The 14,414-nt window shown below is 43.8% G+C and overlaps 1 protein-coding gene across 1 annotated transcript in view; it reads left to right on the plus strand.

The window, feature by feature from the left end:
* The window catches only part of CHP1 (calcineurin like EF-hand protein 1), a 31,042-nt gene that overhangs the window by 12,329 nt on the left and 4,299 nt on the right, over positions 1 to 14,414 (plus strand). The window contains exons 3-4 of the mRNA XM_018566041.1: positions 10,683 to 10,763; positions 12,172 to 12,299. Of these exons, the coding sequence (XP_018421543.1) occupies positions 10,683 to 10,763; positions 12,172 to 12,299 (209 nt within the window). The remainder of the gene's footprint in view (positions 1 to 10,682; positions 10,764 to 12,171; positions 12,300 to 14,414) is intronic.

A 14,414-nucleotide genomic window follows, 5' to 3' on the forward strand; every position in this document is an offset into this window, starting at 1 on the left:
TTTATATGGAAGGGAAAAGGTAACCTCAAGCGATGGGAGGGTTCTAGCACTGATTTCTAGGAGTACCCAAGCCTGGCACTGGACACAGCCCTGTCCAGGGTCTTCCTGCCATGGGAGAAACTGCTGTCTCTCTGCTCCCATGTTCAAAACCTACAGTCCAGAAAGCGTCCAACCATTCACTTTTGCATGAATGTACTGGGCCTGATGATGGATTCCTTTTTGAGGCAGCTGCCTATAATTAGTTTCACCCCAGGCCGCTGCAGTTAAATATCCTATCTTGCATATGTAACAGTCATTGCTAATGACCCCTGTGTTTGTTCAGTTAGTAATATAAGCCCTTAATAAATTCCCCCACCGCTGCTCTCTGACCTAAAAGTATGCTGTTCACTCCATGAGTTACCCCTGTAGCACAGGCTCCATATCTCATCATCCATCCCCTCCTTGTCCTATTCAAAGATAAAGTTATTGTGACTGAATTCTTTTGCTCACGGAGAGGAGCTGAGTACATGTAAGTGACGTGAGGAGGATGCTCTTGACATGTGGCTTGCAAAGTTTGGCAATTATTGTATGCGCCAGGGCAGTGATTTACCTGCAGAGCGAGTTCCCTGTAAGCCCTGCAGACCGGAAGATGGGACCTGACGAAAGGCTTGATAGCAGGCTTTGGCCTGGTGCTTAAGAACCACTTCTCTAGATGATATCTGTATGTTGAACAAGCTTGGAAAGGACCTTATTACTCCAGAATAACACATTGGGACTTTTCAGCTTGTTACTACTATCGCTATTGATTGGACAAGATTTACAGCTAATCTTGGTTTCAGCAATTTATTAGAGAAGGTGCAGATATCTCGCCACCAGTTCCTCTCTGGGAAAGGTCTATCCATCTACAGAAAGCCTTACTGAAAAGTTGCTGAGATAGCAAGATGGCCATTAAGGGATCATCATATTTTTAATCTTTTCAGTTTAAAGGAAAACTCCACTTTTGTTAAAAATAGAGCATTATTTTGTAACTTTAATATTTTTTTCAAATTTACTTTTCCATTTCATTTTGAAACCGCTGTAATTTTAAAAAAATAATGATGCAATATGGCCACCTGGAGGCATGCTGTACTTTAGTGTATGGAAAGCCCCCAAAAATGTAGTTTCCTGCTTTTGTGTGATTTGGCTCATAGACTTTTTCAGATGTGTGCTCTTAGATGCAAGTAAAGTAGAAGGAAGGGGTAGGCAACCTTGGCACTCCAGCTGTTGTAGAACTGAAAATTCTATAAAACATTGCAAGACTGACTGTGGCAGCAAGAAACTCTTCTCATTGGTCAACAGTCAGGTGCCCACGCTGATTTTAATGTGCTCACCATTTGCGAGCGAAATTTTAAATCCATATATCAGGGCTGCGCTACATGGCAGTACGGGTACAGATAGTGCACCCGCACTGGTGGAGGAGAGGGACTAGGTACCAAAAGGTAAGTATAGTGGGGGGAGAGGGGGCAGAATGGAAGGGGGTATTTCCATTTTCCAAAATTAACTTGGGAAAGTGAACTTGCCCTTTTAACGCAACCCATTTACACACACACACCACACACCACACACACACACTTTCTGTCTGTATTAGCTGTTCTTGTGACATCCTGAGGAGACAGTGCGACACGCAATAATGATTAAGCAATCTACGATTAGAAGAGAGGTTAATGATTAATGCTAATACAGCCGAGCAATGTTTTACAAGTCACTGTGTGTACCCACTTTCAGCATAGTAATGTTCTAAAGGTCTGTATTTAGATCAGGAGTCTCAAACCTCTGGCCCTCCAGCTGTGGTGGAACTACAAATCCCATGAGGCATTGCCAGATTCTCACAGCCAGAGACATGACTGCCGAAGAGATGCCTCATGGGATTTGTAGTTTCACCACAGCTGGCGGGCCAGAGGTTTGAGACCCCTGATTTAGATGTTGGAGGACAAGCATACGACTGTCTGCTAGCACATTTTACAGAAATCTGAGAGGGTATATTTGCTGTACTGCACTACATTTCCATTTCTGAAATAAGTGCTGGTAGCTCCTGTTTAGGTTATTGCTGACTTAAACATATAAAATGTAAGATTGTTTTTCTTTATCGTCCATTGAGGGACACAGGGATTCTGTTATTTGGGCTATACTGCTCCCTACAGGTGGTTGGGACACTGGCAAACGACAACAAAAAAAGTAAAAAGTTCAGCCCCTGAATAACCCTCTGCTACCCAGTGTTATATCCTTACTAATTACTGGCTAGGATGTCTCTGAGAGTGGATGTTTGCATTGATCTCCAGATACAGAGAATTTGAACCCAGATACAGATACAGCTATCTTGTACTTCTTATTTCATGCAACATTTAAGCTGCAACCAACCATTGACTTGCAGAGAATTCCAAGCATTAGTGTTCTGTGGCCTTTGCACAGGCACTGAATACTTTGCATCGTCATTCATCACCTGTCCTTAAACATAGTGACCGTGTTTCCAGTACCTTAACTATTAAAGGAGAACTATGAAGTGAGTGCTTTTCACTCAACCTCATAGTTTGAGCTGACGTGTGAAAATGAAACTGTCACACGTCGGCTCAATAGATCGGAAAGTGAGCGAACACATACCGTTGCTCGCTCACTTCTCGATCCTTTGCTGGCAGAGTGCCATGACTGTCACTCACGGCTCCCTGCAGGGATTCCCCCTCCCTGACTGGAGGAACGAACGGGGGAGAGGCCGGTTACAGCTGGCTCTGCCTCTAGATAGTCAGAGTCGACTGTCACTCACGCAGCTGGGTGGATCCAGACAGTAATGTCGGGATCCGTCCCGGCTGCGGGCGGTCTCAGTATACCGCAAGCTGTAGCTTGCGGTATACTGAGCTTTGGGTCACGGGAGGATGCTAGTTTATGTCCTCCCGTGACCCTGAGGAGAACTATGGGGAAAAAAACGCTTACCCCATAGTTCTCCTTTTTAACATTTATCTCATTTTGTGTATCACTCGGCTGTAGATCCTCAAATCATCTCTGTATTCATGCAGACACTGTCCTTCCTTCTGGAGGGTGGCTACTTTTGTTCCCAATGGTCCCTGTGTGTGTTGTAAAGTAGCCACCTCTCCCAGCTCACTCCTGTGGTCTCAATACAAATTAGTAAACTAAACATGAGATTGTAGTCTCACAGGAGTGATCTTGGAGCGGTGGCTACTTTATAACACACGGGGACCATGGGAAACAAAAGTAGCCACCCTCCAGAAGGAAGGACAGTGTCTGCATGAATACAGAGATGATTTGAGGTTCTACAGCTCAGAGATACACAAATAAGATAACTTGTTCTTAATAGTTATAATACGTGAATGCTTTTTAAAGTTTTCGCTCCGGAATATAGTGCCACTTTAAAGAAATGAAAATGTTTATAAAAGATTAACTTTAACCAGCCTATCATTTTTGCTTGGTTTTGGATTCCTTTATCATGCAAGATCTTCCAATACATCAAAAAAACGCTTATAAAGTCGGCATTCATGTCTATTGTATTATTTTGTAACCTATTGGAATTGATTGTAATCCTCAAATCTCTGCCAGTTGAGATTGATTGCCATACCTGACTCTCCCATTATGCCTCTGATGTGGTTTATCTCGCTGGCCTTTTTAATCAATTATTAAGTCAGAAGTACAATAAAAAAAACAACTGCCCTTTGCACAGCTAAATGTGCAAAAGGTCAACCCTGTGAAACAAGACGTGACGTATAAGATATGTTGGGACATGGATCATTTACTGATTCTTCAGTTGATGAGGTGACATAATTTTATTACAAAGTTCCCATCTTTTGTCACTTTAAAAAAAAATGCTGCAAAAATAGAAATGTACCTGTTGATCCTACTAAAAATCCAGTGACCTACTTTCTTCTGTTTTTGAGATGGCAACACAACTTCTGCTACATTGAAATCTGAAGTAGTGTTGTCAGCCTTGCCAGAGTTTTCTCTCCTGCAGGACTACACAACACTGTCAGGGTTATTCACAAAAGGGTGAAGAGTTTGGAGAAGACAGGAGAAGTGAACAATCTAGGACAACATAGCTGAGGAAAAATTCTCCATTTCAGCTCACTTTCCAGTTCAGTTATATTTGTCCGAAATTTTTCACTTCTCCGGCCTTCTCCAAACTCTTCACCCTTTTGTGAATAACCCTGTATGTGTTGACTATCCCTTATGTTAGGGAGAAGGGTTAGAAAAGGTTTGGCTACTGAACTTGAAACCGTTTATTAAGATTCAATTGTTAAACTCGCATGTAAAATGTGGAAATCAAGCAGTGTATGTACACCACAACCAGAGACAGGGCTGCTGAATTTTTAGTGTTACCGTACTTTTTGAAATAATAATGATTGAGATTTAAGAGCAACCAGTGTGAGGATGAAAGAACTGGGTGCCACAATTGTAAGGAGTTTGAAACCTTACACTTGTCTGTATCTATAACCACCTTTCCATCCGTGCGTTCAGACAAACAACATTTTTGTGTGTGTTTAATATATCGTGTGAGGTAAATTACTCCACAGAGGTCACGGTCACATTGGGGACTATGCATTTGTCTCCTAGTGTATAAGACATTGTAAAGTAATGTGTACTGTTTGTATTATGATCCACACAGACCTTAATTTAGCATCAAGTTTCCCACAGCTAAACCCCCACCAGCACTCACTGTTCTGTTCCTGTGAAAGATTACTGGATAGTACTCTGCTGTTATTTGTTAACCCCTTCATGACTGAGGCCTTTTTTTTCATTTTTTGTACCCATGTTATATTCCACATTTTAGGCCTGAAAATTACTCAAAACCCCCCAACATTATATATTTTCTGAGGAGCCCCACTGGGGAAGTCGGAGGAGGAAAAGGATTTGGGGTCTTGGTTGACTGCAGAATAAACATTATGCAATGCCAGGCTGCAGCAAACAAAGATAGCAGACTACTATCATGCATTCATTTTGTAACTTTACAAATACACTCGTTTGGCTTCACCTTGAGGCCTCGTTCACACCAGATGTAGTACGTTTCGGCCCCATTCTGGCCAGAACGCATTGCGGCCGGCTCTTTTTTTTTTTTTTTGTGGGGCAGGACGGGGTGTGGCGGTCCATTGAAGTGAATGGCACCGTAGCCACGACCTCCGGCCGCAATGCAATTGGCCACACGGGATCGCAGGGCACATTATGCCTGCGGTCCGGTCCGTTGCGAACAAAATTGTGCTTGCAGCATTTTGTTCGCACCGCAGGCATAATGTGCCTTGCGATCCCGTGGGGCTGGTGGGAGTGACTACGGTGCCATTCACTTCAATGGACCATCACACCACCTCCTGCCCCACAAAAAAGTGAGCGGGCCGCAATGCAAGGCTGTGCGTTCTGGCCAGAATTGGGCTGGAACGCACTGCATATGGTTTGAACGAGCCCCGAGTGAGGTTCAGTTTTGGTCATCAGTCGTCAGAAAGAATGTATTTGAGCTGGAGCGAGTCCAGACAAGGGCAATCCAAACTAAAGGGGCAGAAAGACCTAAACTACAAAGAAAGTTTGCAACATTTAAACTTGTTCACTCTGGAAATGAGGCAATTTAAGAGGGGATAGGATTTTATTGTACAAACTGTTTAATGATATCCTTAATAAACGTTTTATGTATACTTACTAGACAAGAGGCCTTCACCTGCAGTTGGTGGGAAAAAAAGCTTTAACCAGAAAGGGGAATTCTTTTCTGATAGAATGGTAAAATTGTTGAACTCTCTTCCACAACCAGTGCTATCGGCAGAGAGTATTGAGTAATTCAAGAATCGATTTAGCTCCTTTCATTGGCGAACATAACGTACAGGTACTCTTAATGATTGGAACACACACACACACACACACACACACACACACACACACACACACACTTGCATAGGTTGAACTCTATGGATCTCTGTCTCTTATTCAACCACCAATACTAGGGATGCACTGATGCTGTTTTTTCAGTATCGAGTACCGATATTTATATTTTGGTACTCGCTTATACCGGTACTTCTAGTAGCATGGAGCCGACTTCCCGGGCCAATCAGGAATCCGGGCCACGAGTCATTACCCATAGCCTGGTTACCTGATTCGCCGGGAAGCCGACTCCATGCTCCCACACGGCACTGCCGGGCAGAAGAAATGGCCCTCTGACCGGAAGTTCCAGTATTGGCATAAGTATCGGAGCATTTTGGTGAGTAAGAGTACTCGGTATCGGTACAGATACTAGTATCGGTGCATTGTCATTAAATACTATGTAACTATTTACCATTTCCAAAGCTGTGGAATTAGCCATCCTCGAAGTACCCTGTTTGATGGAATCTGATTCAGCCTTTCAGACAACAAGAACATGTCTTGTAGAGTTCTATTAACTTATGCAAGGTTTTTTGCCTGCTCCCCCCAAATAAGACTGTTTTGAGAGACACTTTTTATTTTAAATTCCACAACCTTCTGATACCGGATAAGAGCAGGGACTGCCAGTCACCCCTCCCCGTAGGGATTCCTCCCTCCAGCACTGACTGGAGGGACAGATAGGGGAGGGGGCTTGCATAGCTGACTCTGGCTCTCTAGAAAGGCAGAGCCAGCTGTCAATCAGGCAGTGGGGTGGATCCTGGCAATATTGTTGGGGTTGTTCCCGGCTGCAGCGCTGCAGGTCAGCATATAGTGGGCAACAGCCTGCGATATGCTGAGTTTTGCGCTAAAGCAGAGACACCAGCACTCCAATTTTGGAGTGCCGGTGTCTCTGCTTTAGCTCACGATTGTTACGGCTGCCACCCGTTGACTACCGCAGCACCCAAATTCTTGAAGGGATATACGCGGTCAGGAGTGCGATGGGACCATGGACTATCTATGCTGAGTTTTGGGTCGCAGGAGGGCATTAGTAAATGTACTCCTGTGACCCAAAAGAGAATGAATGCCAAAAAAGGTTTGGCCATAGTTCTTTAAGTTGGATGAAGAGTCAGCTACTTGCTAAACCTAAAAGCAATGTCTAAGAATCTTTGAAAGCACTCCTTTTAATTCACTTACTGATATTTTCAGGGCCATTTATTGGGAGCCATTCACATATTTTATCCATTATGGTAACATGCAATAAAATGCACTACAGTCCGGAGAAATGTAACTAGGACCTTAGGCCAAGTAGGCTCGTGCCTTTTTTGTACGCAGAGACAAAGCGGTTTTCCCTGTATAGTTACTGGCAGAACACGTATTTTACCATCCTCGGAACTGCTGTCCTTTTAAAAACATATTTGCACCCTGTCATAACATTCGCTAGAATCCTGGTTATCCTGGTAGAGAAGTGTTTTTTTTTTTTTTGCTTGTGACCTCAAAGGTTTTGTACCTACAGGTTGAAGTAATGGAAATCCAGCTCTGCATACAGTACATTCCAGCCTTATGGAGGGCATCCAACCACTCACTCCCCCCCCCATCATATTAATAATCTGACTGATTAAAAAAGGACCTCCTGGTCTATCTTGGTGACCAACACTAAAACAAAACCAATTGTTCAGACCAGCTCTTTACACTGTTTGTTTGAACTGGCACAGTCTCTCTAGTATCTGCTTGTCTGACAACACATTTTGGCATTGGCCTGAGACTCCAAATTCAGACTTTTGTGCTGGTTCCATTCTAGCGAATGCTAACTATACACTTTCCTCTTACTTTTGATGCCCCACACAGATGTTTTACAGTTTCCAAGTGAATCTACCTTTTCTGGTTCTGAATGATTTGCTGTTATGTCATGATTGTTTTTGTAAAACAAATGATAAGTGTTCTGGGGGGCTTTTTGTACTTTGTTCTCTTCCTGTTGCCATCTGTATAATTATGTTTTTGTAAATATTGCACCTGTAATGGGTATTTCCTGGCGACAGTCCTAAAAGAAATGCTAGTTGTCTGGCTGTCATATGGATCCTGATGCTTCAATACAACAATCACTGTGGCTTCATTTACTGCAGTGCATGCCTATTCCATGCCAGTGACTCAAAAGTACTGAAACCAAAGACAGCCAGGCAACTAGCATATTTCTCAGAAGGGAATGTTCATAGTGGCAGGCCACATACGTTTCTCCCTTCAGGTTTCCTTAAAAGAGAACTATGGGGCAACCTTTTCTGCCCATAGTTCTCTTCAGGGTCACAGGAGGACATATACTGTACTAATGTCCTCCGGTGACCTAAACCTCTACTCCTGTCACTTGGTGACAAGGCAGCATGGAGCCAGCTTCCCGGCCAATATGGAAGCCAGGTGACATGTAATGACTCGCCACCCGGCTTCCTGATGATGGAAGTTCTCTCCCAAATACCCGGTATCGGTGCATCACTACTGTAAGGGACTGTTCACACCACCTGCAGACCAGATCTGGATGCACTTCTACAAATGTGTTCACACATTTTCTATGTGTTCCAGTGCATTTTTAAGTGGTTTTGCTTGGGGTTTAAGTGTTTCAGTGTGTTCAGGTGCATAACATGTTTTTGTGGAACTGAATGAACTAGCTTCATTTTAAAACCATTGGCATTACTGTGTATGCGTTATTTGGCGTGGATAAAAAAAAAGTACGGTCCCGAGATGGTGTGAACCAGCCCTTGGTGTAAAGAAATACTTTGCTGGCCAATGTATATTTCTTTGATCTGGATTCATTATCGGGAAAAAGTCTCTGAGAATTTTTGCAGGCTGCTTTTCTCCTAGCACACTGCGCTGCCTCAGAACTCTGAATGTGCTTGACTGATTTGTATGACAATCATATGTTTACTGCAGTGTGCTGCATGAGATGACTGCATTATGCTGCAGGGAACCGCTGAGATGTCAATACAGGCTCAGTCTGTGCAATGCTACAAATTCACCTGCTGCATAGAAATGAACCTGTGGACTCACCCCAACCACACAAGAAAAATGGCATTTTAGTGTGTCCCTCCACCCCCTTAGTTCGGGGTTGAAATGGAATAGAAATCCGTACTTTAAGTTAGAATGTTAAAGGCTTGGTGCACCTGTACGTGTTGCAAGTTGCACACATATCGGGGGTATGCCCACCTGGGGTGCAAAGATTATCTGAAATGGTCTTGCACTGAACCCTGCATTGGCACTCTCCAGTATTTGTTTCTGTGATTGTTGGCAACAGGGCACTTTTCAGACCACTGCTGGGGAAAGTGACTGTTTTTTTTGCCGCCTTCTTGGAATAATTTGTGGTTAACACTTTGAAGATTTGGTGCTGCATCACATTCGAATATGGCACAGGTACTCTGAGGGAATGATGCTACGTCCCTTTTGAATGTGTTACATGTGCCCTGCATTGCATCCCTGCACCACATTGGCTTGTGTCGTACGTGCCTTCGTATGCTGCAACACATACCACAGAGTCAGGCATGCGCTCTTACATTGACTTCCTGCCTTCTTAGCCTGAGGTAATTCACTGCCACTGTTCTCCTCGCAAGGGTCTCTGAGACTGTTTCCCTTTGCTGAATTGTAGTGATGAATTGACTTTTCACTTGGAGTATCTAGGCCTCCAAGGTACTGCTCAGTCCAGTGTTTTTTCTTACGCAAGAGAAATTCCCAACTCTCTGCTCCCATGTTCAAACTCTTCAGTCCAGTGTGGCATGCATCAACCATCAGGGAGGAACCAGAAGTCTTTTTTTATAGAAAATCTGACCAGATTCTGGCTTTGAAACATCCAAACTCTGTCTTCCATGAACATTCCAGGCTGACTTGCTCAGTTCACAATGTCTAGACTCAACAGAGTGGTCTGTTCATGACCTCTGTCATGGTGGGGAATGCTTGATATGGATCTTGGCTTCCAAATTCAACTAGTTTGTCTCCAGGTCCAGGGATCCTCTAGCCATGGCAATGGATACACTGCTAATTCTCTGTTGATCCTTCAGTAATCCAGTGAGCGCTAAACTTCATGCTCTGCACTGAAATACCAAGCTGTGTAATCAGCCTGCCAAGTTTTTAGTTCTGTGGACTACAGCGCACCCCTCCCCCATATTATAGAGATTAGGTGAGGGGGTATTCTGTAATCCTAAAACCCTTTCTGTATTAGGGGGGCAATGCTGATGGTTCATAGAGTGCAGTGAGTGTTGTCACCCTATAACAGGAAGTGTTACTGCCAGGATCACCCGATGATCATAAAGGACAAAAAAAGCCTGAAAAGTAGAATGCCACCAAAACATATAAGGATTGGTATGCTGCAATATATTATTTTGTTCTTGGATTTAGATTAAAGTAGTCTTGACTGTCATGTTACGGAGAAAGCTGATCAATACATAATGCTAAAATACTGCTGAGTAATTTGGAGGTCATTTTGCATGATGGTTTACAGGGGAATTTTCCATGAACTGTGGCAATCAGGAAAATTCTAAACTGGCAGAAGAATGATAACACCGGCACCTTTGGTTGCCTGCACCCATGCTAACTTAATTTCCATTATGGCTTGGACCCTGTTACCCATTTGCAGTACAGAGTGAGCCAGGTTTTTTAAAATAAATGAAACCTTGGTGCAGAGAGTAGGTGGAGCCTGTGTTAAATATCATCGTGCTTGGTCAGTACTTTGCCAAAGCCCATACTTTGTTATATTTTAAAGGAACTTTCATTTCAATACTGTAAAGCAAAGGAAGTGTTTTAATCTATAAATATGTTATGTCTCACCATTTACCTTTTACATGTGTTTTTTTTTTTTTTTGTTTGTTTGCTAGCCGGGAAGATTTTCAACGAATACCAGAACTGGCAATAAACCCCTTGGGTGACCGAATCATCAATGCATTTTTCTCTGAAGGGTAAGCTCAAGCCAAAGGGCTTTAACTTCGTTGGTGCCTTGTAAAGTATGTTGATTGCAACCATGCTTGTTATCAAGCGCTGGAATGTGGAGATTAAGCAAGGCCAAACCTCATACAATTGATTGCGCTAATGATTGTTCCTTTTAATGTTTTTCTATCCAAAGTTCATTAGAGGAAGTGTCAGTCGCTGTCTGGTTTTAGGACCGCATTCTTACAATTGTCAGTCTAATCCATGTTGTACTTGGTTACGGTATATACATATTAAATGAGTGAGGTGGCTGCTACTTGACGTTAACCAAAATCAAGCAAGAATATGAAGGGTAGATCAATAGGTATTAAGAATGTAAGTAAACTCTCGGTTTACCGGAAGATCGCATTCCACTGGCCGCTAGATTCCGCAGCCGGTAAGTGAATGTAAACAGCGGGCGGTGGTCTGGAGCAATAGCAAGACTGCTGTTGGCTATTTCAAATTGCAGTAGCCAGTAGCAGGCTGGCTATTGCACCCACCCACTGAGCAGAGGAGCTCCATCCCGACTGCAGAATCTAGCATGTCGGCTGGCCGCAAGATGTAAACTAAGAATTTAGTTGGAAACTACGTAAATTTAGTTGCTAACTAAATGTTTGTGTGCAAAATCGAGAATGTATGATGGAGATATGATCTTATTTATTTTTTGCCGGTTGCCTAAGAGTGTTGATTTGCCTAGATAAAGGTGACATTCTCACCCTGCACATGCCTCACTGCCAAACTCTGAACATGAAAGGCAAAGGGTGGAGGGTGAAAGACTAGTCGGTGTGAGCTCCCTGCTGCTGATCTTCCAATGTATTCCAAAGGTATTTTGGGCTCTAGTTCACACCGCAGAGTTCAGTTCCAGAGCATGTAAAAAAAACTGCAGCAAGCCCTATTTTACCTGCTCTGGAACGCATGCAAACGCACTGAAAGCCCATTTTTCAACCAAAAACGGCCCGGAACGCATCAAAGACGTGGCACAACCCACTACACTGCGTGTGCAGAAACTCATGCAGATCTGGTCTGCATTTAGTGTGAACAAGCCCTTAGTGACAGTGCCTGCCTGTCTTCTCCTGCTCTGCAGAGATGGTATATCCCTCTGTGTCCTTGCGTTCAATATACAATGTATAGAACATGATGACTCGGGGACCTTTAGATTATTGCAGCGGAGGGGGAGAGAGGCTCCAGGGACCGGTCTAAAAGCAAGCTGGCTCCAAGGATCAGGTGAGTATATCTTTTTTTTATTTTCCTCCCTAGACACAAATGAGCACTTAACCCTCGCAGTGCAGAGGTAACCCCACTGCAAGGGTTTAATGATTTTTCCCTGGAGTTCCTTTAAGTTGAATGATATGCATACAGTCAGTATGACTATTTTATTTATTTATTTTGCCTTGTCTTCAGAGAGGACCAAGTTAATTTCCGCGGTTTTATGAGGACGCTGGCCCACTTCCGACCAATTGAAGATAATGATAAATCCAAAGACCCGAGCATCCCCGAGCCTCTGAACAGCAGAAGCAACAAACTCTTGTGTAAGAACAAGCTCTACCTATTCCGTATTCTTTCCAGTTTCTTTACTGTGATATGTTGGCAGTCGGTAAAACGATGTAATTCCATTTTGGATGCAATATCGGTCACAAACCTAGCCAATGCAGGCTGCGTTTATGGTGAAATAATGATAAAGCAGAGATTGCATGTGGTGGAACATTGTATTTCTGGCCATCCAGTTTGACATTTACACAACATACTGACTGGGCAGAAGGCTGATTTGTCTGAGTTGCAGTGAAGTATAACTACTTGGTCTTCCATGCCTGAGAGTGTACAGTTGGGGAGAAGCAGCATGCTGTTCAGGCCATTTCTTTGCAGTCTCCGCCTTTTCAGCGTGTCCCTTTTTTAGCACATGAGGACTGCATCAAAACTGATTGGCTACTTGTGCTGCTTCTTCCAGTCTGAGCTCTGTTGTAAGGACACTACAGACACTATGTCAAATTCAGGAACGTAGAGTAAAATCACAACCTTACCTTTTAGAAACTCCTGCTTGGCATACCCTTCACTGTTGGTCCATGAGGCCACATAGCACATTATAGTATCAGCAGGGAAGTTGGAAGGGGTAGCACCAAGATCGCTTTAATGGGTAGTCCACCCAAAACCAATATTTGGTGGCAAAGGATCAAACACCTGACTGTTTCTTATCTCAGACTTTATTGCTGAGATTTCTACACCTGAGTTTCTGGGTGTGCCTACTAGCTGCGGCTATTTTAGGAGCTTTTTTTCGAAAAGCTATGTTCACTTTTCTGATCATGTTTTATGTTCCATCTATGTTTAGGGTGTAACATAAAACATGGTCACATCCCAAACCTTACCATCCCAACTTACCTGAATCATGGAGTTCCTCTCCCCTCAGGCTTCTGTCATGTTCTTAAAGTACATTTCAACCTTTTGTAAGTGATTAGCACATTTATTATAGTGATGCAGAGGTGCAGTGATGTATGTGTCTACATTTTCATGACCTCACATTGCAGGCTTTCTTCATTTTTAATTTTTTTTTCTCATTAGCTCTTTATTGCTTCACTTCACTTGCCGCCACCCTAACAATACCAATTCGCTAGGCGCGCGCCCCCCCTCCCCCTTCCCTGCGCTAACCATTGCACCTGCCACCATTCCAAACCGTCCAATCACCAACCTGGCCTGTCCATGAAGGGGCACACTTTTGCTAGTACATATGTTGCCAAATACTACCTGTTGGTTATTAAAGGAGAACTATGAGGTGGGTGCTTTTCACTCACCTCATAGTTGTAGCCGACCCGTGACAATGAGACTGTCACAGGTCGGCTCAGTAGATCGGGAGGTGAGCGAACACATACCGGCGTTTGCTCACCTCTCGATCCTGTCACGGCTCTCTGCCGTGACAGGGGAGGGGCTGGATTCCCCCCTCCCCGCTCCGATCCTCTAGTGCTGACTGGCGGAACGGACAAGGAAGGGTGCCGGTACAGCTGGCTCTGCCTCTAGATAGACAGAGCCAGCTGTCAGTCACGCAGCTGGGCGGATCCCGGCACAATTGTCGGGATCCGCTGCGTCGTCTCGGTATACCGCGAGCAGCAGCTCGCGGTATACTGCGGCATCTCGGTATACCGCAAGCTACGGCTCGCGGTTTACTGAGCCTAGGGTGACGGGAGGACGCTAGTTTGTGTCCTCCCGTTACCCTAAGGAGAACTATGGGGAAAAGCCTTAACCCCATAGTTCTCCTTTTTAATGGAAACTTTTAAACTTGACTGGAATCTGTTTTTATAAGTTAAGAGTAATGTGGCTCATTCAATGTTTAAAGGAGAACTGCATTTTGAAAATCCACATTTAAACCCTCTTGGCCTTTTGCAGGCAAAAACTAAACTTAACACTGTACCTATGCTGTTAAGACTGTTACTGCACTGTGAACCTGCACCAAGCTGAAGATTGGGAAAAATGATCTGTGGCAAACTGACTTCTAGAAGATATGGGGTAGTCTGCCACAAACTGCCTCCTTTTCTCCATCTTGCAGCAGATATTGAGCAGTTTGGAATGCTGAAGCCAGAAAACACTTTGCCATCCTGCACAAACCTGACTGTGGTAATGGAGTTTACTTGATGACAATGTTATTGTTTTCTGTTCCA

Source organism: Nanorana parkeri, unplaced genomic scaffold (assembly GCF_000935625.1).
Source record: "Nanorana parkeri isolate BGI_ZX_2015 unplaced genomic scaffold, ASM93562v1 scaffold910, whole genome shotgun sequence".
Taxonomy (NCBI): domain Eukaryota; kingdom Metazoa; phylum Chordata; class Amphibia; order Anura; family Dicroglossidae; genus Nanorana; species Nanorana parkeri.